The sequence below is a fragment of the Chironomus tepperi genome, unplaced genomic scaffold (assembly GCF_022539635.2).
Source record: "Chironomus tepperi strain 1889 unplaced genomic scaffold, CSIRO-AGI_Ctep_v1 contig_351, whole genome shotgun sequence".
NCBI classification, from domain to species: Eukaryota; Metazoa; Arthropoda; class Insecta; order Diptera; family Chironomidae; genus Chironomus; species Chironomus tepperi.
The window spans coordinates 149,386-177,360 of record NW_027226473.1 but is presented as its reverse complement, the minus strand read 5'-3'; the positions used below and the strand labels follow the sequence as shown (position 1 = coordinate 177,360).

The 27,975-nt window shown below is 32.0% G+C and overlaps 1 protein-coding gene across 1 annotated transcript; it reads left to right on the top strand.

Moving 5' to 3' along the window:
- The first annotated feature begins 16 nt into the window (after nt 1-16).
- Nucleotides 17-27,503, top strand: LOC139094211 (uncharacterized). Its single transcript, XM_070645187.1, has 23 exons — nt 17-252; nt 15,904-16,037; nt 16,098-16,493; nt 16,555-16,766; nt 16,825-17,001; nt 17,061-17,156; nt 17,222-17,343; nt 17,405-17,973; nt 18,037-18,155; nt 18,214-18,388; nt 18,449-18,592; nt 18,652-18,762; nt 19,117-19,153; nt 20,558-20,560; nt 23,534-23,889; nt 23,962-24,018; nt 24,909-25,063; nt 25,142-25,318; nt 25,377-25,594; nt 25,657-26,225; nt 26,588-26,881; nt 26,937-27,080; nt 27,136-27,503. The coding sequence occupies exons 1-23, from the start codon at nt 107-109 to the stop codon at nt 27,285-27,287; spliced, it is 4,563 nt and encodes a 1,520-aa protein (XP_070501288.1). The 5' UTR covers nt 17-106; the 3' UTR covers nt 27,288-27,503.
- The last annotated feature ends 472 nt before the right edge of the window (nt 27,504-27,975 follow it).

The following is a 27,975-nucleotide window of genomic DNA, read 5'->3' as shown; positions in this document are numbered from 1 at the left end:
TTTCTTTTCAGATTCTGAAGTAGTTAGCCGTGTTTAAATGTTTAATATCATAAAATTATTTAATATCCGATAAACAATAATTAAAAGTCAATTAAAGTTACAGAACATGACAAAAGATATAGTAAATCAAGCAGAAGTGAAGCTTTTAGGCACACAAAGCTCATATCCGCAAGATGCAGAAACAATTACGCTTGATAATACACACGAGCCAGAAAATGGTAAAGACGAGCCTTTTGTTCAGCATAAACAGAAGTAAGTTACATGAATGATCATTAAGACCTTAATATTCGGCACAATGGGGGTTATTGCTTTGATCATCTTCGCGTTTATCAAGCCAAAGGTCAATCATTTAATTCGTTAATACACTTGTTTGCTGAAATTGCTAGTTTAATTAACGTATGGATGTAGTCAGTCTAGAGTGTCGATTTTTGGTAATAATATTATAATTTCTGTGAATTAACGACGGTCAGTAACAAAAACAACTCATTAAATTGTGTGGTCTTTAAAGATCCAGTCTGCAAACCTCAATTGTTTTCGGGTCCATTGACGATTTATCGTCCATCGCATAAAGACAATAGAACAATCAAAACACAAGTTTTATAGAAATCGGAAAGGAATTTTGCCTTTGTTCTTATCATCCAACCATTTCCTGACCAAAAAATATGTGTGATAGTCGTCAGCCAAATCTGTCATAATTTGCATACAAATATTTTCTGTGATCAACATAGTAAAATTTGAATAATCTGGTGATTTAAAGAACTGCTGAAGTTTTTTTTTCTTATTGGAGACAGTGAGGACTTGAATTCTCTTTTGATGCTTATCTTATTATGTAGATTGGAATTAGCTGTTGTGCATTTGATAGAAAAATTAACCGTTGGAGATAATTTTTGAATTTTATGAACAAAAAGGGGCGTTGATTTTGTATTTTTTTGGATCGATAAATTTTTGAAAAATAGTTTTCCGTTAAAATTGAATTTTATGAAAGAAAGGGAGTGCAAGAACTTTATTTCAAATCTTTTTGGACCGTTAAATTTTTAAAAAAGATTTTTCCGTTAAAATTTTCAAGTTTTTACATTGAGCTTTCATTTCTCTTGAGTCATAGACCTCTGCATCTCATTCTCGACATTAATAAGTATTGCGGAAATTAAGTAATCATAATTGCAGTCAATACATAACATAAATAAAGCTCGATTAAATGCTGACAGCAAGCAATATTGAGCATATGAAAATTGAGCATGTAAATGTGGTCAAGGTTGCAAAATCAATCAGATTCATAATAACTAACTTAATGCACTTTTAAAGTTTCTATCTGAATAAGATTCTCATCTAAATTATGTCAATTAAGCATGATACAGACATAACTATTGTGTCTACGCCTTGCACATCAATTATGTTAATCTCTTAACACTAGATTATCATGCACACGCAATAAAAGTCTAGATTTATATCAGCACAACATACATATTGTGAATAAGCAATGAAAAGAATATGAGCATCTTAACATGCTTAAACATTCAACTTTGAGAGAAAAAAAAATAGTCTGAAAAACATTCAAACAGCCACACGAAGCACAACTAGCAACGACAAAAAAAAATAACAAGTGTTAAGCAATATAAAATCGTTAACAGTGAAGTCGAATGCTTTCAGTTCTTTCGCGGACACCGGTATAGTAACTTGTGGTCATTCGAAAGCTCACACATAATTATAGTGAATATTTTTTTTGGGTATCATCCCCAGTTCATCCCCACCACAGCTATAAAAGCTAATATTTTTATGATTAAATAAATAATTGAGTTAAGAAATTAGTGAAAAAAGTGTTAAAAAGTGCTTAAAAAATCTAATTTACACGACTTTAGTGTTGAAAGAGTGGAACTAACATTTTCACCTAATTTACTACTTAAAGCTAGTTTTTTGAAAGCTTAACAATAATCGTACATTAAAAAACTCTTCATCATGACTCAAACTGTAATCAAGTACGTATATCCCATCCTATTATGATCAAATTATAATCATAATTAATGTCAAATGATTTAGTGAAAGAAATTCGAATTTAATGACAAATTTCCTTAATGAATTTTTTAAAATTCAACGCATGATCAGCAATGCCATTTTTATTTGAGTACCAAACTTATTTTTGGAATGTACAATTAGTGTTACTTTCTAAAAATAAGGTTTAAATATATTTATTTTTATTTTGATTGCCTTTAATCCCCGTGTAAAATGATGATAATCACAGTAACTTGGTCAAACTTTAAATGTCATCAACAATAAACATAAAATTATGGATTTAGATCAAAAGTGAACGTATGAATCAGAATGAAGGAAGGAATTCCTTTTTGTGACCTAAATTTGATGAGTTTAATTTTTTTTCGGTGCATTTTTCTTTTTTGTCGAATTATTTGTGTTAATTTAATTCTGATTATTGAGAATTCGATAAACACGACAACTTTCCATTTTAGTGAATGCTTAGCTGGTTGAGATAATGTTTGCGGTGTGTGATGATTTAGTTATTAGTAGTAGAAGCGCATTTCAAATGATAGTAAAATCAGTGTTATAACGTTCATTTGAAGTTTGAACAATATTTATTGCACATAGTTGAAGACCCCTTTTCATATAAAAAGTTCAGTCTGTTTTTGGACTCCGAAGAATAAACATGATGAATAAATCATTTATCCGTAAGGAAGTCGTTTTAATTAAATCTAACAAACTAAATTACATCTAAAAAATTACAACAGGATTGCTTTGATGTTTAGGAAATTGGCTTGTTTCACTCTTTTTTTGGTTCTTTACATCATTTTTTCAAAGTTTCATAGATTCCCTATTGCTCAATACTGTTGTATCATAAAGTTCATCATGTCTTTACTATCATTAATCTAGACAGAAAGCTCAATAATCCATTACCGACTTGATTTGTCAATTAACCTGCAATTGAATTCATAATTCTCCTGTCCGATCTAGTTCTCTGTAAAGTTAATTACTATTTCTACTTAAAATCCATGCTAACTCATTCCCACCTTAATAAGCACCACGAAAAACAAAAGTACGAAACATTTCCATATCGCTGTAAATCAAAGAAAGAAAAGAACAAAAGATAAGAAAAAGTGCCTTAACTAGGCCAACTATATGGCTTTTACAACAAATAAACTTGATGACATTTATAATGTGAATATTTTTTATAAAATCCCAAAATTAATATTCATTTACGGTATCATAAAGATTTACATGTATATGAAAAACAGTGAGCATATCTAAATGAGAAATTTTTGTGTTTTCTTCTTTCTGCTGTCTCAAAATATGTGTGTAAAAATTTTTATATCATCAATAATGTAACAAATCAAAAATGCCAAGTTTTAAAATCTCAGCAGGTGGATTAGTCAGTAGACATTGGATGTGTGTTGAGATTATGTTTCAAATTTATTGAAAAAATTGAATATTTTTTGATTGAAATCAATTTTTAACGGACAAATAAAATTTGAATTTTCGCATCTTTTTTCAAATGGTTTAAAGAATTTGAAAATTAATAAGTCGTTGTAAATTTTTCTGTCAAATAGATTTTGAACTTGCCATTCTTTCAATTTACTTCAACAAAATTCAAAAACAAATTGTCCGTTACTAAATTGGCCATAAAATTCAATGATTTTGCAAAAATTGATATTTTATATCCCTGAAATTTTCGTCAAAATTAAAATATGATTACAAAGTAATTTAATAAATTTTGCATCAAATTAAACTGTCAAATTTTAAATTTTCGCATCTTTCAAATTGCTTCAAAAATTCTTAAAAACACAGTAACCGTTGCAAATTATTTCAAATTATTCAAATTAAATTTTAAATTTTTTTCCAACTTCCAATTCGCATCAAAATCTAATTTGAAAGTTAATCGACTGTTACACAATTGTGGAAAATATAAAAACACATCAAAAAAGATACAAGAATCAAGTCTATTAAACAAAATAGTAACAAAACATGCATTAACTCTTGCGAAAATTCCAATAATAATAAAAAAGTAAATAATTTATGAATGTAAAGAAAAAAAAAATGTAAAAACTTGTGAACAAGCAAGCAGGTTGATGATGATAGTATTCAATTATACAACAAATCTGTTCGAATTTGTATCTCGTGCTGAGATTTTTGTTTTGTTTCTATTGGTTATTATTGCTTTACAATGAAGAAGATTCCCCAAGACAGGTTTTTTTCAATTGTCATGCTTTACATTCACATTTTATCACATGATTTTGAAGGTTTTGCAGCCTTTCAAATTTTTTTTATATTTCTAAGCGATCGTACGGAAGTTTTCAAAGAAAAAGCTTTAATATTGTTCTTGAACATGATATTGAATTGTGGAGTCGATGAATCATTCAGACTGAAAATAATACCTAAGATTAGTGATTCCAGACACAGCACCACTCAATAGAAATGCGATTTATAGTCCATTTATCAATCATATTAATGTGCTTCCATATTATTATTAAGAGCTCACACGCAACACTTAATTGAAGTGAAAGATTGTTTTTGCAGATCATTTGAAACTCATACGAATCATTTAGTTCTCTTAATTGAGATTTACGATACAATTGATTGAATCGATTTGTTGTGTATTTTTTAATGCCATGAAATAACTTAAGATGAACTAAAAAGATCTTTTCTACTTTCTTGTGTTTTCATTCATTAACATACATGCTATGATTAATAAGATTCAAAATATGATTAACTAAGCTTGAAGTCATTAAAACTTGCGAAATTAGAAATTTATGTGGGAAATGAACTTTTGGAATTTGAAGATTTTTGAAGTTTTTCTTCAATTCGCCTTACTTTCGACTGTTGAAATGTTTGGAATTTATTTGGTCGTTAAATTTTGATTGAATTCTTTTCAATTTGCCTCATTTCTGAAAACTTTTTGACAATTAACATTTGAAATTTATTTGACCGTTAAATTTTGAAAATTATTTGACAACTAAAATTCAAAATTTATTTGTCCGTTAAATTCAATTAATTTTGACACTTAAAATTTTGAATCTGGACGTTAAATTTTGAATATTTTTTGACTACTAAAATTGAAATTTTTTTGACCGTTAAAATTTAAATATTTTTTGACAGTACAATTTTAATTTTTTTTTTTTTGGCATGACTTATTCATTACCTTCATTTTGTCTTGAGCTTATTTTTCATTTAGTCATCTAATTCCATTGTCTCCCTCACCAAAATAACAATTCCAACATTCCCAAAAATCATATCAAATTTCTCAAAAATTCCAATCGCAAATCTCACAGACTAGATGGTACCATTGCCAAATTTAGAAATAAATAATCATGCAGAGAGACAAAAGAAAGAAAGAAACAAAAGTTGAGTCCATCAAAAACGAATTTTTCATGCATTCCACGCTGAGTCATTTAAATTTCCATTTCATAACTCAATACGTTTATATCTCATGACTATTTAATTTAAATGTGCTTAATTGAGATGAAAAGAGTAGAAAATTAATTACATTTTAACGCAATTCAATGCGAAAATCATGTAAAAAATGCGTAAATAATCATTACACATAAGATATTTCAATGTGAAGCCCTTCATAGTCGGATGTAATAAAATAATAACGATGATTATTGTTTTTCAAAATTGAATGTGAATATCGAGTGAGAGAAGCAATTTCCCTAGTCGTCCGGTTACCAACCTGACTTTTACGTAATCGATTGTCTACAATACATACATGCTGCTCTCTTCTCATCTCTCACCGCTGAGCTTGTTTTGACTTTTACTTTTCACACAAACCACATTCCACGCATATCCACTGTGTGAGGAAAACTCAAGCAGCAGCAGCAGTAAGGTCTATTAAATACTTATTATGTATCTCATTAATAGTGTTAAGCTGTGCCGTAATTAGAAACTTCAGGCAATAACATTTCGTGAACCGTTTCGTGGGAGACATTCGAGTCAAGTTCATTGCCATTTTAACTTTGGAGAAAGAAGTTCCTCCTTATTTTTAAAAAGTAATTCCACTATTATTAAATATTTCTCACAAATTTTCGAGACAGATTAACTGTCAGTTTATTAATTGTATTTATCATGAGGTCACGGCTTGATGTTAAATCATCATTAATCATAAACTATGAGCAAGTGCGAGCATCTCTATTTATTTTACTTTATTGCTGTCAAACCTTTAACATTCATGTAATTTCTTGAGTCAATCACACAACATGAAATTTGATATGAACGGCAGTCGCTTCTGTACTTTTGATTTGACGTTGGATTTATAGTGGAAATGATTTTTACATGCGATGTCTAGTATTAGGACATCGATTATTGTCAAGATTTGTGATTTTTAGACAAAATTAAGCATTTAAGGTGATTTTCATCAATTATGTTCATGTAACGGTCATTTGAGATTTGAATAATATTCATTGAATATAGTTGAACACCCCTTTTCAAGCTAAATTTCAGTCAGAATTTAAAATTCGAAGAATAAACATCATAAATTAACATTACAATCCATACGGAGTTCTTAATTACATTTACATCCAACCAGACTACTTATTTGAACGTTGCATAACTTCAAATGAGCTTTAGTTCGGAAGGAAAGCTTTAGAAGTACTTTATTGTGTTGAAATACGCAGAATTTGTGGAAATTAAAGTTTTTTCTCTGCAGTACGTAATCATTTATAAATTATTCTTTTTCAATAGCTTATTGAGGTCGGTGTGTTATGAGTTACTTTATTATTATAGGAAAAATGCGTAATGTAAACACAATCCTAGAATCTAAAACACGTTGTTGAAGGATTCCAAGAAATAAAATCTTCAATAAAACAAGCAAATCGAAGGAAATTTCATTGAATATGTCAATTATATTAGCTTTAAACAAACGATTAAAATTAATCAAGTGTCAATGAACATCAAAGAAATTTAAACAATTATAAAAGCTATTCCATCAATTCGCTATTGTCTACAGTCTCAGCAGTTGATCACCTCTCCATTTATGATGAATCATTTTTATAACTTCTTCCTTATCTACCTAATATTTGTATTATTTTGCACTTTAGTATATTCATATGATGTAAAGGCGTGAATTGGATATTTAAATAATATTTTTCAGTCATTTTACAATGTGAATTTTAAATGAAAGTTTTTTATATTTTTATCTTCGTCTCGTATGTTCATTACCTTCATTTAAATTGAATTTATTTACTTATTGACTCTAGTGTTTTGTTGTCTGAAACATTATCAAAAACGGAGAGTCATCAATTGTTAGGTTGTCAATTATAGGCATGGAACTGAATAGTGGTTAATGCATGGATTGTTAAAGTTTATTTTGGGTTGAAGACTTGTTGAGTTGAGTTATTGGAAATTGATGAGCTTTTTAATTGAATTTTGTTATTTTAAACATTTTCAAAATATAACGAACTTTTGAAATTCAAAATTTAAACTGATAATTTGTTTCTCACTTCAAGTTTTGTTTTGCATTTATTTCATACTTAATTAACTATTTTCAATACAACTTTCTACTAACATGAAGCTGCATAATGGCAAGAACCATTTACAAAAACTCTGAGCTTTCCAAACACCTTCATTTTCAAATTTAAAGTGACTTTAAAAACTAGTCATGCATGTGAATTAAATTAAATTTTGTTTTGCAAAAAAAAATGTGCTTTAAATTTGAATTTGCCATAAAAATCAACTTGAACAATACGCGTTACTGATTCAGCATTTTAAAGTGTTGATTATTGAAATAAATCCTTGAAATTTTGAATGATAAATGACTGAAAATTCTAAAATATATTATGGGAAATTAGATGAACGATTGATGATCTGATGCTAGTATAATTTCGCTCTTGATCAACAAAGTATGATAGTGGGAATAATTAAAAATTGTTGACATACAGCGATGTTGCAACTTAGTAATGAATATTTTGATGAGATTAGAATTACAAACATTCAAGTGTCAATTATACTGCTAATTTGAGATATTTACACAATGAACTGCAGTTAATTTATGGATTTTAATCAGGTGTTGCTTGCATTATATTAAATTTGAGGATTAACATAAATGATTGAAAGGCATCGTCCAATTTTTTTATTGATTTTAACATTTTACATAAATTTATCTCAGTATGCGTTATTCAATTAATTTATGTGCATTTAAAACAAAAAACTGCAGCAATAATTTAGTCTCAAACTGTTGTTTTCGTGACGCATTAGGAATTACAAATTAGATAATAAGTGAATGATCGACGACGAAGAACTATGCATGAAGTATTCATTTATGACGCCAATTATTCCAATTTTTATTATTATTAATAAATTTTTAAACATTTCGTGTTGTTTCAAAACCTTTTACATTTATAGTCCATAAATTATCTATGTCTATTGCTGTTGAGCACCTCATTTGTATCCAAAGTTATTCATAGCATAAAAATATCAACAATCGTCGATAAGTTGACCAAATTTGCTTAATAAACAGTTATCGGGAAAAAGAGTCATAACAGACTGATTCTATATTTGCACAAAAATTATCTTCAATTATCGATCGAAATGTCGTTAGTTCCAATATGTATATTTGCGCAAAACCACAGATTATCGAGGCTTCATGCATCAATTCTTAAGCTTTTGTTTTTCCCACAATGACTTCTTCTTCCAATTTGCCATAAATCATAAACAATTCTGCTTTACTTGAATCGATTTAATAAAATGAAATCATTTTAATGAGCAATTCATGTCTAATTGTTGCTTGATGATGGAATAAATCCAATACACACTTGTTCAAATTTAAACAATTCTAACTATATTGTTAAAAATCATTGACTAGTTCTTCAGAAATAATTATATTAATCATGGGTGAGGTAATAAGTCAAGAGATCTCTAAGAAAAGATGACTCCAATCAAGGTGTGGTGAATTTTGTTTATTTTCTTAATGACTGATCAATTAGATAACTAACGGATGTTTGATTTTTGAATCTTTGCTTCAAATTTCTGCATCTTTAGAAGCGAAAAGTTTTTTTCCACGTGTGTAAATAAACCAAATTTTTAAAAGTGAATTTTCTTCAAAATTTAATACTTTAAAGCATAATCAAAGACCTTAAAGCTTTCAAGCTACATAATAACAAATCAATTAGGCTACCAAATATCAAATTACAAGAGAAGCTTTCACAAAACATTTAAAATTTATGAATTTGTAAATTCAAAATATTTACATTCATCATAAATTCCACAAAACGAAACAAATTAGTAAGACATAAAAGCTACAACGTAATGAATTCAGTTCATTTCTGAAGATTTATCATCATGATATCTATCTAAATTATTGAATAGATATTTAACCTACGAGAACTCCAATTATCCAAGACAAGAAAGCGAATTATTAGTGAAATCATTCTCACAGACAATGCATGATTTCATCATCAATCTTCATCATAAAAAGAAGTCTCATTATGACCTTCAGATCATCTTTGATGTGTCCAATCCGGCACATGCATAAAAGATAAACAAATGAGATATAAAGTTATTGGGGAATTTGTTCATCGGTGCTTCTTTTACCGCTATACAGATGATAAATTTTTCTTGCCACATTTTGGGTATGGCTACTGGCACTTGACAGTGCGGTCAATGATCGTGCGCCTTATTAATACAATCAAAATATTGCAAAATACCAAATTTTTTTGTTTGACTTCTCGTAAATTTTATGATTGATTGATATTGGCAATATGAGATTTTGAAGCTGAATAAGAAGATGCTAATGAATTTTGACACGACCAGGTGTTTTTCAAGAGATACAGAACAAATTACACAATGGACTTTTTAAATGAGTTTATGCGGTGGAAAGTAAATTAGAGTTCTGAAATATTTTCGAAAGTCAAGTGTCATTGAACCATTTTTACAGCAGATTCGCAAATGATAGTGATTGAGTAACGATCATTCTATTCGTTCCTTATGAGCTATTTTAAATGAGATAAAGTACATAACAATTCAATTCGTCCAAAATTAATGACTTGAATTTTTTAAGTACAACCTAGATTACTTTGATATTTTAATGAATCTTTCTTATTATTCTTCCGACTGTTAACCATGTTTATGGTCAATTTTTATATACAACAACAAATTTTACAGCTTGCTGTTTATTTTTCGCATATTTCAATGTTGAATCATCAGTTTTACAACTTCCAAAACATCTTCGCAGTGTGACATTGACAATTCTTCATGGAGATTACGTTTGGAATTTGGGACGTTTTGCAATCTTTGGGTAGAGCATAATTAGCATGTTTTCATATTTTGAGACTTGAATTTATCTTTGTGTGGATGATGTTGATGGGGTTTTGACCTATTTCTGTTAATGATTGACAATGGTTAAGAGGAGAACCTGATCAGGACAGATTCGAATGTTTCCATCATGTTTCCATCACTTTTTAGTTTGTAGGAATACTCTAAGGGCCAAGTGACGGCCACTTGACGGTTTTGTTTATTATCATCAAACACTTGCAATTAAGAACACTGATGGGAATATTTGACTGTTTGCTGATTAAGAAACTGAGCGTCACAATGCACTGAACAGCATAAGAATCGTAAAAATGGGTCAAAATCAGCCGTCACAGTTCCATCAGGGCAATAAAGTGTCTTTTCTGTAATACAGCGACGCAACGGTGTCCTTGCGAACAAGTTGTGCTGTTCCGGAGATTTACAAATTCAAGTTTCTTAGGTTGTTGATATTAGTACAGATACTAATAATGTGTATGGTACCTAAATATACAGTTAATCCATATCATATCCAGAAGTGCCCTAGCATCAACATTGATACTTGAGAAAGTAAATTGATCTGTTTTGTGAAGCTTCATTTCTCCTCAAACTGCGATTTATTTTACTTTAAGTACATTAACTCATGCTATAGTTCCACAAAGAGCATGTCATACTCGAAAAAAGATATTAATCTAATGAATACATCCACTAATATTAAGTGATCAAAATTAATTTCACACTTATTAAGTCCACATTATATTAAATTATCAAAAAAGCATATCGTGACATAAAAAGAAGAAAGAGACATAAGAAGGCATGAAAAATAATGAAAAATCCGTTAAGGCCACCTTTTAGAAATAATTTAAGTACAGCAACAACAAAAAAGCCCCAAAACAACCCATTGTGGTCACAACAGTCAATGTAAATCTATGTTTACGACAAAAAACAAAACACAGCACTTAATAAAAAGCTTAAGGCCTTTCACTCCCCTCCAAAAAAATATAAGAAGTGACTATAGTAATATCGTTATAATCAATCATAAAGTGAGAAAGATTTGACAGTAATGCGAATAAAAGAAGGCAGTAAAAATACCAAAATTTATGGAATTTTCTTAACTTCTAACGACTCGAAACTCAATAAATGGGCAGTTTACCATTAAATGGAAGAAGATATCAAAAAAGTATTATGTCAATGATAATAATGGACGGTTCCATTGATATTCCCGCTTATTTTTATTGTTCCGCAATATATTACTTCCAATAAAAACTCGTTTAATCGTACCTAGTAAATCAGTCACTTACTTTTTGTGTATTGCGCTGTACTCATTTGCCGCGTCTTGACTGCACTTTTACATAACCTGATAATTACTTAATAAAAAATCAACACTTCATTAAATAAAAGCTGAATGATGTGACGATACTTGTCAGGTTTTCGTGCACATCGTTGCCTGATTTAATCATTAATTACATTACTCTTTTCCTTAGTTTTATTTTCACTAAGCAATTAAGTTAATATTTGCGATGCGAAGCTAAACAGACGCTCACTTTAAGTGATTGAACTGGTTTGTATTGCCTTTTGCTTTGTTGTGACTTAGAGATTGAGACTTTTGGCTTCCTACGTAGTAAACAATGCTCATAAATTCTGGCAATTATGGCTTCTTCTTAAGTTTTTATCCAAAGATGTGCTTTATGGCTTTAGAAGTGACGTGTTAAGCATTGCTGTTTAAACTTTTGTTGAGTCATGGCACATTTTGGATGTAGTTACATATCTGGACATGTTCTATGGCACATTAGGGTATCGTGGTAAATAGTTTAGACAACACTGAATTAGCGTGATATTCAACCGAGCATTGTCACGCTCCACTCCTTTCACAACTGAAATCTATTCAATCTAAACATTTTTCGGTATATTACAATGGTATACCGAAGAATAAATTCGGAGGATAGAGCTGTCTTCAACATTCCCTACGCGCGGCAATGAGCCCTTGTGCGCCCCAGCCAAGGAAGTAAGTAAGTAGTATACCGAAGAATGTTTAGATTGAATTGATATCAGGTGTGAAAGGAGTGGAGCGTTTCACAATGAATTTTGCATAATACTTACTGAATATCCAGTATTTGGATCTTATCTTTCTTATCCTGATTAGAATGTTTATTAATAATACAAACAGGTTCAATAGATACATTCAAGAATTCCCACAAGATACGATGAGCCAGATGCAATTTGTTTTTGATTACTGGATCCTCGCCTAGTAGAGAAATGTTCAAACCTGCTTCTATTCTTAAATATCAAAGCTCGTTGTCAACTCATATTTTATATGGAATTTATTGACCTGAAACTATGCTAAATATTGATCATTATTCCTGAATAGAACAAGTCGGTTTCTACTTGCTTACTTACTTCGCTGGTCGTACAGATCAGTTGTGATCCATGACCTCCCACAGGAGTCTCCTGAAGTTAGCTCTATCGCTGGATTCCACTTGCCAATTTCCGATACCAAGTGCAATACTATTTCAATCGACAGCTTCCTTCCAAGAGTTCTTTGGCCGTCCACGAACTCTTTTACCGTCCAAAAAATCAATTTTAAAGACCTTAATTAATGGAGTTTCCACAGGCCGTCTAATAACATATCCAGCCCATCGCAGCCTGTGCACATTAATTTGCTTTATAACAAGCCGGTTAGTCGATCCAAAATCGAGAACCAGGTCAGTGTGACTTTGTCATTGTGCCCGATTTGTCGGGTTACAAATAAGGAAATTTTGGACATTATAATTAAAAAACCCCAAAAATCTTTTTGTTAAGTCATTCAAGCGTCTTGATATTTTGAGTTCTTTGAACGAAAAAAACTCAATTAAATTTATTTTTAAGGGGAATTTTGAACATTAGAGTAGACTGGAACTTGATATTGAATATGTATCTGATTTCTCAACATGATATCCCAATTTTCTGTATTCTATAGACAATATTATCAGCAATAAAGCATCATCTGACCTTTGCATATCAATAAAAAAATATTTAATTTATAGCTAGGTTGGTCAAGATGATGTTCGGCAGTTCCTCTAAACATCAAATAAAAGCGGAATTTCAAAGGCTGTATAATTAAAATCCATCAACATCTCTTTAATCACCTTTCCAATTCGCCAAAAACATTTCGCTCAATCAATTAATTGATTGAAAAAATTTCAACAGCTTAGCAAGTGCCTTTATGTGGAAGTTAAATGTAAAACTTACATTGAAATTCCAATCTATTATTAATAATAATACTCAACTTTTTTTTTTAGTGTCGTTCCATAATCATCATATTGAGTCATGTGTAAAAGTTGACATTACGCAATTTAAATTTCTGATATCGTCCGTACATGCTTAACATATAACGACATTGATGATGATAATGTGTTATATGCGAGGAAAAATCTCTGAAGCGCCACACGAAAAAGAAGTTGAAAAAATGTGAATGTTTTATTGTTGATTGTTCAATGTTTAATGTTTGACGTTCAATGTTTATCAATAAATTGTGAATGTTGAATGAGGAAGACGTGAAAAAGTGCTGATTGAGATGTTTATTGACATTCATTTATTATTGATGTTTTTCTGTTCGTAACTAGCTACTTATGAAAAAGTCCGGCAAAATATTTTTGCATGAAATTTACTGCATTTCCTCAAACAAATTGTTTGATGTTAAGCATTTATTGCCCTTTATTTATAAAACATACTTTAATTCCATTTGTCAACAATTTCAACGGAATGCATTTAAATCGAATAAAAGTAACGCCTGATAAGGAAATAGCTTTTCGAAAGTGTATGGATAATTTTTTAAAGGCGGAAACTTAATGTTTCCGTCGTTAAATGCAGAACATCCGTTAATAATCCGTACTAGTGACATTAAAATTGTGATTTTATACTGAATAGTCGTCATGATAAATCATTGAATGTTTTGAAGGCTTGCGTGGCTAATTGACCATTCACAACCTTTTTTTGTGATGTTCTTCTTCAATTTTTTGGTAAGGTTAAATCTGTATATGCCGAAATAAACATAGAAAGTACCATCATTATTGGATGAATACTAATGTGATACACATTCAGCATGCTATATTGTCATTTACATGTGCGAGCAACTATGTGCTGAATTTATAGTAATTTAGTGTTAATGGAAACCTCTTTTGCCAAGTTTAATTAATTAAGACAATCAGAATAGATCCGTAATGATTATTAGCTACATAAATTATTACAGTTGTGCACAAAAGGCGTAGATGAGAAAATTATCATGTATGACATTTAATTATTGAGAGATTCCCATAAATATTCTTAACTGTTCTTCAAATGGGGGAGTGTGTGAATGACTTAATTAAATGGGAAAAATATGTTCGTCTACTTCTAATTGCTTAGCTTTATTAGAAAATTTAAATGCATTGTTTTAGGTTGGAAGAAAATTTTCGGAATGTTAAGGTTTAATCTGAAACTTCAAGGGGCTTTTGTTATGGAATCTTTATCGTGAAAAATTTCATTTAATAAGGTATTTTAATCAGAAATTTGAGGAATTGCTACGTTTTTAGGACGCAATACTCAATATTCGAGTTACTTAGTAATCAATGCACAATTTTAAGGCATGGAATTCTCGGAATTTTAAATGCTTTAATCAAATTTTAACACCCTTTTTCTCTCTCCCCTCACTTCCAAACAACGATTCAAGGTAGATCTAGAACCTTATAGGGTTTATTATTCTCATCGGAGCTTTTATGCAAGTAGATACAGCAGTCGATAACCCTTTGAATGCTATTGATATCACCCTGTATTACTTACTTACTTTGCTGGTCGTACAGATCAGTTGTGATCCATAACCTCCCACAGGAGTTGCTTGAAGCGGGCTCAATCGCTGGCTTCCACTTGTCAATTTTCGATCCCAAGCGCAATATTATCTCAATCGACAGCTTCATTCCAAGAGTTCTTTGGCTTGGTTCTTGATCTTCAGCTTTGAAGATCTTAATCAAAACTTAATCATCATATATTACAAGACTTAAATAAGACCGGGTTTTAATTAACTCCATAATACCTAAGCAGAGGGCAGACAACTCAGTTGTTGACAAAGTTTGTCACTTGAAGCTTTGTCTGAGATGTTCGCTCCCCGGTCCGTAGTTAAAACATTATTTGCAAATAATTCAATAACATTCCTATCAAATAGAAATCAACATTGACAGAAAATCTTACAGAGTCTTACAGGCAAAGATACAGCTTTTCGGTACCGAAGTGGTTTTATTTGTGTACCATGAAAACATACTCTTTACTTGTAAGGGAAGCATTCTAACCTAACGTAATCTGAGTATACTCAATAAATAAAGTTGAGAATGCACAATTTAGTAAACATACTCATAACCAAGCTCCTAATCTACTCAACCAATAGCTTAAATCACCAATTAATGATTTCACAAAATTCCAATCAACCGCCACACACAGTTAATCATAGCAGAAAATGCAGATAATATATATCTGTGAACATGTTTCTGCGCCAAATGTTGATTTCATCTTAATTAATTTGACGTAACAAATTGAATGGAAACCGTAAAATTATCTGACCAAAAACAATTGTGTAACATGCCATAAATATTTAACCTTTCGTCAATTGAATTCGCAATTTCTAATTTACTTATCGGTTAAATCTTATTATTAATTTTTTATTTGTTCCTATTTTAGAAATCCGAATTGGTGGCGACGTCGGACTGGATTGGAACGTGCCCTCACATTGGTTAGCATAGTATGCAGTTTAGCTCTAATAGTACTTATTATTTCACTAGTTTCTGTGATACTCAATGATAAAACAAAAGAGGGTAAGTCACGTTTAACTTCCAGTTCCTGAACAGAATTAATTCCATTGAATTTATTAATAGGTTTTATGAAAAGCACTGCTGAAGCTTTAAATGGCATCGATTCACCAAAAGTTCACATAGTAACAGCTGAAAGTAGTAAAGATAAGACGCGTTCAGCTACCAATAACAACAATGACAATGTTTGCTTGACAGAAGGCTGTGTGCATGCGGCATCAAAGATGTTAGAGCAAATTGATGAAGATTTCGAGCCATGCGATGACTTTTATGAATTCAGCTGTGGCAAATACATCCTTAACACAATGATTCCAGATGATAAAGTGTCGGTCAATTCATTCAGCGTCATTAGTGATAAGCTACAGGAACAATTAAAAAGAATCATCACATCACCAATCGAAGACGATGAGATTGAACCATTTAAGATGGTTAAGAAGCTATATACAGCATGTATGAACAAAAGTAAGTCATTCATTCAATTTTATGACAGTCGATAAACAAACAACTTTGAATCTCATTTTAGCACTGATTGAAGAGCGCGGGTTAAAACCACTTGTTGATATTCAAGATGAGATGGGTGGATGGCCAGTTGTGAAAGGTGACGCATGGGATGAATCAAAATGGACATGGCAACAATCAGTTAAAGATTTTCGCAAGCGCGGTTATTCCACCGATTATATTTTTGACTTTTCTGTCGGCACTGATTTAAAGAACTCATCAAGGCGTATCATTGATGTGAGTAAATTGACAGTCTCTTAATAGTTTGATGATTTTCAATGTCTTAACAATTTAGATTGATCAATCTGCATTGGGACTTAGTCGTGAATATCTTGTAAAAGGATTTGACAATCCAATCGTTCAAGCGTATCACTCATATCAAGTTGACATGGCTGTATTATATGGTGCTGACAAGTCACGTGCTGAAAAGGAAATGAGAGATGTACTTGAGTTGGAATTCGCTTTGGCTAATGTAAGAAGTTAGTTCTAGCATGGTTAATGGATTAATTAACAAATTTTGGATGTTTTCAGATTTCCCTTCCAAATGAGAAGCGTAGAAATGCAACAGCACTTTATAATCCAATAACAATTAGAGATTTACAAGTCAAATATCCATACAATGATTGGGTATGTATAACTATAATCGATTCCACTGTGAATTCTGTACTTAAATCTTACTTACCTCATTCTAGCTTGATTACTTCAATGCCATTTTACCAAGCGTTAGTCAAGTAACTGAAGATGAGGTCATTATTATTAGTGTAATCAGCTTCTTTGATGAATTAGGACCTCTCTTAGAAAAGACTCCAAAGAGGTATGACTTGCAATTTAATAATAATTCAGGCACAATCTAAAATCCCACTTGAAATTTTCAGAACTCTTGCAAATTACGTCATGTGGAGAATCACCGGATTTTCTTCTTATTTCCTAACCGAGCAGTTGCGAAAACGTCAATTACAATACAGCACAGCAATCAGTGGAAAGCAAGAACAGGAACCACGTTGGAAGGAATGTATTGATTTAGCATCTGGAAGTTTATCAACTGGATCTGGTGCATTATATGTCCGTAAATATTTCAAGCAAGATTCAAAAGCTGCTGCCTTGAAAATGGTCATGTCAATCAAAGAAGAGTTTGAGAGAATCTTAAAGAAAGTTCCATGGATGGACGAAACAACTCGTGCTGCTGCATTGTCAAAAGTTAAGAGTATGACAACACATATTGGATATCCAGATGAGTTGATGGATGATAATAAGCTTATTGAATTCTACAAACCAGTCAAGGTTGATGAAGATAAATATCTTGAGTCCGTATTGAGCATTAACATTTTTGGAACAGATCGTGCTTTTAAAAAGCTTCGTGAATCTGTCAACAAGACTGATTGGATTACACACTCTAGACCGGCTGTCGTTAATGCTTTTTATTCATCCATCGAAAATAGCATCCGTAAGTACCTAAATAATTTATTCAAAAAATGATGTCAGTCTAGAATTTTATTTGCTTTTTTAGAATTTCCAGCTGGTATTTTGCAAGGTCAATTCTTCTCTGCTGAACGACCTAAATACTTGAATTATGGTGCCATTGGTTTCGTTATTGGCCATGAAATAACACACGGATTTGATGATCAGGTATGATATGCAGTTTTTATATTATTTTGACAATATTGATAATCATTGTGTCCAAAAGGGGCGTCAATTTGACTCGGATGGTAATTTAGTCGACTGGTGGGAAGAAGAGACCAAAAAGGCATATCTAGAGAAGGCAAGATGCATTATTGAGCAGTACGGAAACTATACAGAACCAAATGTTGAGCTTAAATTGAATGGAATCAATACACAAGGAGAAAATATTGCTGATAACGGTATGGACATGCTTAATATGATTGATTGACATTCTTAAAATATTATATCAAATTACTCAGGTGGAATTAAAGAGGCATACTTAGCATATCAAAGATACGTAGCAGAAAATGGACACGAACAAAAACTGCCTGGTTTAAATTACACAACAAATCAATTATTCTGGATTTCAGCAGCACAAACGTGGTGTTCAGTATACAGACCAGGTAAATTACCAGATTAATGTTTCATCGATGTCGTAATTAACGATTATTAATTTCCACAGAGGCAATGAAAATGAGAATTACAACGGGAGTGCATTCGCCCGGACAATTTAGAGTTCTTGGTCCACTAAGTAACATGAAAGAATTTTCAAAAGACTTTAACTGTCCTGAAGGTGAGTCATAATGTGGTTAATGCAGCTTATGTAAAGCAGAGTTGCGAAGCAGGCACATGTGACAGACAAAACCTTTCGTGATAATTTGTATGGTTTTGTAAAAAAAGAACACTCAAAAACCGTACAAATTCATGATAAGTTGTAAGGTTTTGTCAAAAAGACAAGCAAAAACCGTACAAATTCTTGATAATTTATAAGGTTTTATAAGAAAAGCCATACAAATTATGAAGAATTTGTACGGTTTTTGCCTGTCACAGGTGCCAGTTTTGCAACTCTGATATAAAGCATGCCTGATTGCAACAATCATGACTATAATTACTGTTTTATTTAATAATACTCATTATTCTTAATTAGGTTCACCGATGAATCCAACCCACAAATGCGAAGTTTGGTAAAACATGAAGCTTCAATGAAGCCCCTTTACTGTTGTGAATGCATTCAAATTTTAAAAAGTTCTCACTTAAGAAACTTCTTTTATAAACGTTGGAGTTAAGATAAAATCTATAAATATAAGACATTTTAGACTTTTTGGAGACATATTAGAAGCAAAAAAAATGTTAGGTTCACTGTTAAAATCACAAAATTTGTACGTTTTGTACTTACATTACCTAACCGATCAAAAACCACATAAATCACGCTTAAAAAATAAACTATTTATTGCTAAAATTTTATAGCTTTAGAAGATTTATGAACGTTAAATGTGCTTTTAAATGTTTAAAGCATTAAAGCTTTTTTTTCACGATTGCATTTTATAAAAGTGTTGAAAAATTTAGTTAATTACTTTTTCCCCGGCAGAGGTCGAAGTCGGCTTTGAGTTCGTCACAGTTCGGTAAAAACCGATTGAAATTTGTATGAAATTATATACTTCACAAGTGTTAGCAGAAAATAATTCCATTCAAATTTCAAATTCGGTTCTTAACGAACTCGGCTTTGAGTTTGCTTCGATAAAAACCGGATGAGATTTGTATGAAATGTTATACTTCACAAGAATTAGCAGAAAAAAAATTGAATGCAAATTTCAAATTTGGTTTTTAACGAAGTCTGCTTTGATTTTGCTTCGGTAAAAACCGATTGAAATTTGTATGAAATGTTATACTTCACAAGAATTATCAGAAAAAAAATTGAATGCAAATTTCAAATTCGATTTTTAACGAACTGCGACGAACTAAATTTGCCTTCCACTTCTGCTTTTTCGTCATCTCCTTCTCATTGATAAGTTATTAATGAATGACTAATTTTACGAATAAAAAAAAAGAAAATAAAGAAAAATTTTTGTTTGTTTTATCCAAAAAAGTTTGTCGCATTATTTGTTTGTTCCTCTCAGTTGGTCGATATTTATGTCTATTTTTATAATAGATTTAAATGCACGCACACATTACTCTCGAGAGAGTCATTAGTGCCGTCAAAAGTCTGTTTCTCATAGAATCATACTCATTTAAAATTCACGTTCGATGTTTTTTTATTGTTATTTTTCCTCGCTCAACTTTTACTGTATTTTCGTAGGTTATTTTCCACACATTGTCTGTTTTTCACTGCGAGTGTTCGGATCGAGATAAAATTATTTCAGAATTTTACAGCAATTTCTCATGCTTTTCATGTAAATTTTTTGCTGATTTTTCGGATTATTTCAATTAAATTTTTATTTATTACGGTAAGTAAGTTAATCCCAATAACACATCAAATTCGCTAAGGCACCGCTATTACACCATATTAACGATACGACGTGAAGCTGCCCTGGACCCTTGATAGTCCATTGAAGTAATGTCAACATCTGTCGAACAAACATTCTCTGTAGCAGGTAAAGGTTTTCAATCTCAGGATTACTTATTTACTGGAATCATGCTCCGACGTGGAGCCTTAGTTGCAACTAAAAACCTTCCATCTGACTATATTGCTTTCCGAATCACAAAGCTTGTACAAATTCTCAGTTTTGACATCTAACTCGTATTCCTTCATTACCGAGATTAAAATGCACTGAATCTTGAGATTAATCACGGGATCACATATGACTCAATCCCACGAATGAAAACTGTCATAGTTAGTTCTACGATGCTGGGTTTTAATCCCAGAAATTATAATCCCAGATACAAAATTAATACACAACCAAAATATAAGTCCAGAACATAATGCCAGGAGTAATTGGGTGTGGCATTATAATCTGCACGTGTAGTTCATAAGGCCACATACATTTACTCCTGGACTTATGTTTGTTCAGTGCAATTACAAGTCCAGGTACAATTACTCCTGGGATTATTATCTCTTCGTGCAGTTTAAGTCCAGAAATTTTTTCAATTCTGGACTTATTATCCTGATGTGTATTTGAAGCTTTTGATTTTTTCCTTGAAAAATCTTATTAAAATTTACTTTGTTTTTTAAATCTTAACACTTGTTAATTGAGTTTTTCTTTCTTACTTCCTTGGCTGGGGTGCACGAGGGCCCATTGCCGGGAATAGGAAATTGCTTACTTACTTACTTACTGCAACCATGTTCCTATGTGGAGCTTTGGTTACAACAGAAGGCTTTCCATCTGACTCTGTTGCTGGCTCTGTCACATAGTTTGTACAAATTCTCTATCCGCACGTTGAGCTGACATTCTTTCATTACTGTTCTGCGCCAAGTAGCTTTTGGAGCTCCTGGTCGCTTTTTCCCTTGTGGATTCCATCCAAGGACTGTGGAACAAACTTGTGTTTCTGTCCCAGCAATTACATTTTTCTTCCGAAGCGTATGCCCTTTCCAGCCGTACTTCCTCATCTGTATCTCCTTGTTGACCTGCTTTTTGCAGAACCTTATCGTTCGAAGGCATCATTTGGATTCCCGTTCCACCAAATCCTGAGAATCCTTCTATAGCAGCTATAGACGTATATTTGCAGTTGGCGCTTGGACATAGGGAATGTCTAAAGACAACTCTATCCTTCGAATCCTTCTGCCAGTTCGGGATATTAAGTACTTTAGCGTCCTTTCCAACACATACAATTAAGGAATTTTTCGGTGTTCTTGCCATCCACAATGTCTGCAGTTGTTACTTTAAGAGCTCATTTGGACTTCTGCATGCATGACCTATCCATCTCGATTAGCACGTAAAACTGTCACTATATCTCCTCCTGGAATAGCACATCCTTCATAGGACCATAAATCGCTCGTAGTGCGCGTCTCTGAAAGAGAGTAGTGCGTTCTCATCAGCTTGTGTTGAGTTCCAGGTTTCTGAGCAATATAGTGCAATGACCAGGATAAGCGTCTGGTGTAGCTTTGGTTCCTCTTGCATAATTCGATTGTGACGTCTGTTGTATTGTTTACAAAGGATCCGAGGTATTTGAACCAGAAGTCGAAGTCGGAGTTAGTCGACTAAAGCCGACTAAAGAATTTCAGAATTTTTTCTTAGTCGACTAAAGCCGCGACTAAGATCGACTAAAATGAAATTTTACTCTTGTGAAGTATACGAGATTTCATTTGAAAATTTCATTATTTTTTTATTTCAATATTGAGATATTCTCTTTGGCTAAGTAAGCCTACAAGAAGGCAGATTTGTTTGCCTTTGCATAGGTAATGCGTAGATAAAGTCAAATTCTAACATGATACAGTTAGGCACCTATCCACAGGCATAATTCGCCTTAAAAGCGTTAAGTGACAAAGGAACGACCCCTAAATTAATTAATCCATTAAATTAGTTAATCGAAATCTAAAATTAGACAATTAAAAAGTGTTAAGATTTAAAAAACAAAGTAAATTTTAATAAGATTTTTCAAGGAAAAAATCAAAAGCTTCAAATACACATCAGGATAATAAGTCCAGAATTGAAAAAATTTCTGGGCTTAAACTGCACGAAGAGATAATAATCCCAGGAGTAATTGTACCTGGACTTATAATTGCACTGAACAAACATAAGTCCAGGAGTAAATGTATGTGGCCTTATGAACTACACGTGCAGATTATAATGCCACATACAATTACTCCTGGCATTATGTTCTGGACTTATATTTTGAAGTGACGTCTGGGATTATATTTTCTGGGATTAAAACCTAGCACCTAGCTGTTGACAAATTGTTAACAGTTCTAATTACTAGGATATGTAAGCAGGAATTAAATGTTTGTGTCTAATTTAAAACTTAGCTTTGCTTTAAAAATCATCTTAATATAATCATCTTAATAGAATAGCTTTTGATAAAGAGGGTGCAATGTGAACATGAACTTACCCTAACAGACAAAGAGACATCAAAAGGGTGAGACTCCGAGGATTAAATCAATAAACCCCTGTTTTTAGACATTCCCTACGCGCGGCAGTGGGACCTCGTGTAAGTACATATACTCCCAAATAATTCATCAAACTAAAATATGAGCCATAATCATCCAAAAAGTCATCCCAACTGGTTCATGTTTATAACGGCTTTCAAAATAAAATATCCACATATTCTCGATACATGAATTCTATAAAAGAATATTTTTTCAGCGAATGATTACACAGTATCGTTCGGAACATCACAAACTAAGCACGCTTTTGTGATTTTTCAATTTTATCTTCTTCAAAAAAAAAAAAAATAAAATATAAAAAAAATTTTCATATAATTTTCATATTTCTATAGAGTCACAAATATAATTGCAGGTTTTGTTGATATTCATAGTCCATCAAATTATATGCTATGAATAAAAACAGGTATGTAAAGTGCAAGAAGCAAAAAAATAAAAAAATTTAATTAATTGTGAAAAATTTAGTAATAAAATTTAATTTTTTTCACTTCCCGTCTATCGATCGACGTAATGAACGCGTGTTTTTTAGAATCATCTTCATCATTGTTATTTATAATTTTATTTTGATAAAATGTGAAAGCGAAAGCGATGATGATAATGCTGTCGAATATTGTTCTACGCAAGCGTGCGAACGTGAATCTAAATATATTCTCGATAAACTAGACACATCTGTTGATGCGTGTGACGACTTTTACAAGCATGTTTGCGGAAATTTTATTAAAAATACAAAGATCCCAGATGATAAAACATCTGTTGATGTGTCGACTGAATTGGATGACAAACTTCGATCGCAACTTAATGAAATTTTAAATTCATCCATCAGTGATGATGATATTGAGCCATACAAGTTGAGTAAAAAGTTCTATAAAGCTTGTATGAATAAAGGTGAAATGACATCATTCGAGTTTATTATCAAAAATCCTGACTAAAATGCAATATTTATTGTCATAATTTTAGAGTTGATAGAGGAACTGGAACTGAAACCGATGAAAAAGCAACTTGATTGTCTTGGAGGTTTGTGAATATTTTTTGAAAAAAATGCAAATCAGGAGCTCATTAGTGGATAAATATAAAATTTATTAGTTTTTGTCTCGGTTGCAAAAATTTTTTGTAGTTTTTACAATGACAATCACGCAGAGCAGTTTGAATTGCAAAATTTTAAATTATTACCCAAAAGGAGTTGTTCATAAATAACGTTTGTATGAAAAGTTTGAGATTTTTGACTCAAATTTGAGTTTTGGGAATTTAAAGGGTGTCAAACTACAAAGGATCAAAGTTACCTTTGTTTATGATCAAAGAACTCATTGATAACAACTTCAAATACCTTTAGACTACTAATCTGAGCAACATAAATGAAGAAGGCTCCGATAAAGTTCAGTCATTAACACAAAATAGAAGTCGCCTCATTGTGGCATCCATATGGTAGACAAATTTAGGCTCTTTCCGTTTGATGTTAATAAAAACAGCTCTGTGACCGAACCTTCTTGATTTGTGTCGCTCGGGTAAACGTTCTTCGTAGTGCAATAAGGATTTGACAACGGATCATCGATCTCAATGCCTATTTGTTTTCCCAAACTTTTAACTATTTGCTATCTAAACATTTTACATCAAAAACAGAGCTCGAATTCGACTCGAATTGTATATGGAGTCGAGTCGACTTTTCTATTCAAAATCCAAGTCAACTTCGTACTCTGGTCATAAATGAACAACTCCTTAGGGTTCTTTTCTATATTATGTAATGTAAACCGGGTCTTTTCTTAAAAAATCTATTGTTTACATCCCTTAAAATCCCAAATCCTATTATCTAATAAGCAAACAACCCCTAAACCATCAATCCCCTTTGCTTTAACAAGTTTAAACTCTAAACTTCAATGTTCAATTCTAATTTAATTCACATTCAACAGGTTGGCCAGTTGTCGAAGGAAAAACATGGCAGGAAAATGTATGGTCATGGCAGAAAATTCAAACAGAATTAGTATCGCGAGGTTTCGACAATAATTTCATTTTTGATTGCTCAGTCGAGATGGATATGAAAAATTCGAGTCGCAAAGCCATTTATGTAAATATAAAAAAATTTACGTAATTTGTATCTCATTGATGTAGGTCAGGAACGAACTGTTAAACATTATTTTTCTAGATCGATCAAATGTCATTTAGAGTGGATAGAGAATATCTTGTTAAAGGTTTTGATGACCCTAATGTACAAGCTTATTATAATTATCAAGTTGATACGGCCGTCATTTTTGGTGCTGATCGATTTAATGCTGAACTTGAAATGAAGGATATTTTGTCATTTGAGATCCAACTAGCTAAAGTATGGCATGCTTCAATTATTTTGGTATTTGTTGCTTAATTTTTTGTTATTATTTTAGATTTCAAAGCCTAAAGAAGAGCGACGCAACATGACACTGTTGTACAATCCAGTAACAATAAAAGATTTTCAACACATGTTTCCCATTCACGATTGGTACAAGTATTTTAATAAAATTTTTACAAAAAGTAACATTACTGAAAATGAAGTCATTATATTGACGGATTTTATAGAAATTGTCGATGAACTTTATGACTTTTTGAAAGTCACACCAAATCGGTAAGTCACCAAAAAAAGTTATTTCTCTGTGGCTATTATTATTAAAGCACAATAAATTGCAGTGTGATTGTTAATTACTTGTTATGGCGCACAACATCAGAAAATGCTGAATTACTGAACAACAAGCTACGAGATCGATATATGGAATTCAAAACAAATATAAGTGGACAAAAGAGTTATGAAGATCGATGGGAGGAATGCGTTAATGCTGTTTTGTTGTACCTTCCAGTTGCAACTAGTGCATTGTATGTTAAGCATTTCTTCCAAAAAAGCGCTAAAGATACAGCACTGGAATTAGTTAATGCAATCCAAGATGAATTTGAAGATACATTAAGAACAATCGAATGGATGGATGAAGAAACGAGAAAAGAAGCACTTAAGAAGATTAAGGCGATGGATCGACATATTGGATATCCAAATGAATTGACTGATAACATCAAGCTTACAGATCATTACAAAGATTTAGTCATTAATGAGAAAGCATACTTTGATTCAGTTTTGAATATTTCCAATTTTGAAGCTAAAAGAACTACAGATAGTTTAAGAAAGCCTGTTAATAAAACGTATTGGGAAGATCATGCAATGGTTGCAGTCATTAATGCCTTCTATCATCCGTCAGAGAATAGTATACGTAAGTTGATAACATGGCTCGTCCAAGAACTGCAAGACGATATTTCCCTTTAGATGCGTAGACCTGGAACTTTAGGATGTTCCTTATAGTTCATCCAAGACTGCAGGTTTACGAATTTTGTCTACAGACCTGCAGTTTTGGACGAATCCTAGTTAATAAGTATTTCTGAGTATTTTTTGGAGTATGCTCGAAGGCAGAACACGAAGTCGATTCAAATTTTGTAAGATATTCCATGCAAAATTCGAATCGTCTTTGAATTCTGCTCTAAGTTATCAAATCATATAGAACATCCAACAGATGCATTGAGGTACCCACTACAGCATATACTCTAAAGTCCACAACCTTCCCTTTAATTTCAACAGAATTCCCCGCTGGCATTCTTCAAGGAGTTTACTTTGCAGCTGACCGACCAAAATACCTTAACTTTGCAGCAATCGGATCTATAATTGGTCACGAAATTTCTCATGGCTATGATGATGAAGGCAGTCAATTTGATGCTGATGGAAACATAGTAGACTGGTGGCAAGAAGACACAAAGCAAGCTTATCTTGAAAAGGCACAGTGCATTATCGATCAATATGCTAATTTTACGGAATCACTAACCGGAATGCATCTGAATGGAATCAATACACAAGGAGAAAATATAGCCGATAATGGTAAGTCACTAAAAATTTCCCGTTAAACATTAAATTATGAGAATTTTAAATCTAGGTGGACTAAAACAAGCTTATAAAGCCTATATGAGATATATGGAGAAAAATCCAGTCGAACTTCCACTCCCGGGCATGAATTATACTGTTAAGCAGCTCTTTTGGATATCATTTGCGACAACTTGGTGTTCTGTTGGACGGCCAGGTAAGATGAATGCTTAAATAGTGGACATCCATCGCTAAACCCCATTCCGTTTCAGAATCAACAAAACTTGAAATTACAGGAGATTCACATGCACCCGAAGAGTTTCGCGTTAATGGCGTCATTATGAACATGCCTGAATTTGCCGAAGATTTTGAATGCTCAACAGACGCAAAAATGAATCCTGAGGATAAATGTTTAGTTTGGTGACAGTGGTAGTCGTTGTGATAGTTTCGAAATGATATTGTTGGTGTTACTTAAAAAACAAAAAAAATTTAAAAGTTTCATTGTTGGAATCATCTTATTGAAAGACAAATTTAAAGTTCAGTCTTGTATGGAGTCACGAATTTGTACTTTTTGTTTAGTCTTATTTATCTGTATGAAAGAAGCAACAAAATAAAGCTGGAATTTATTTGAGAAATATTACTTTGAAAATGTATTGATGAATTAGTAGTTTAAGAACATCCGATTGGAGTTTAGATGGTTGTAGTTGAATGTTATGCACGACGGAGATCAGAGTGGGAATCAGGGAAGCAAGCAATATGTGTTTTGATTGGGACTTGGTTAACAATACCAAGAGTTAGAGAAAGACTACTGTGATCAATTTGTGAGCAACAAAGTTCATCATTATCATTGGAAGAATTCGACATGACTACTAGGTTGATCTCACAACAATTAGAAAATTGATTATATGAAGCAGAGATTGAAGTTATTTTAGATCTTATATCAACTTGGGTGGTCTTTCAGACTTAGAGTAGTCTTGAGTTCGCTTTGGTTCGTTAAAAATAGATCAAAATTTGTTAAATTTTTTCTGTTAACACTTGTGAAGTATAAAATTTCGTACAAAATTCAATCGGTTATAAGTGGCTTCGACCTCTGTAAAATCCGAGTCAACTTC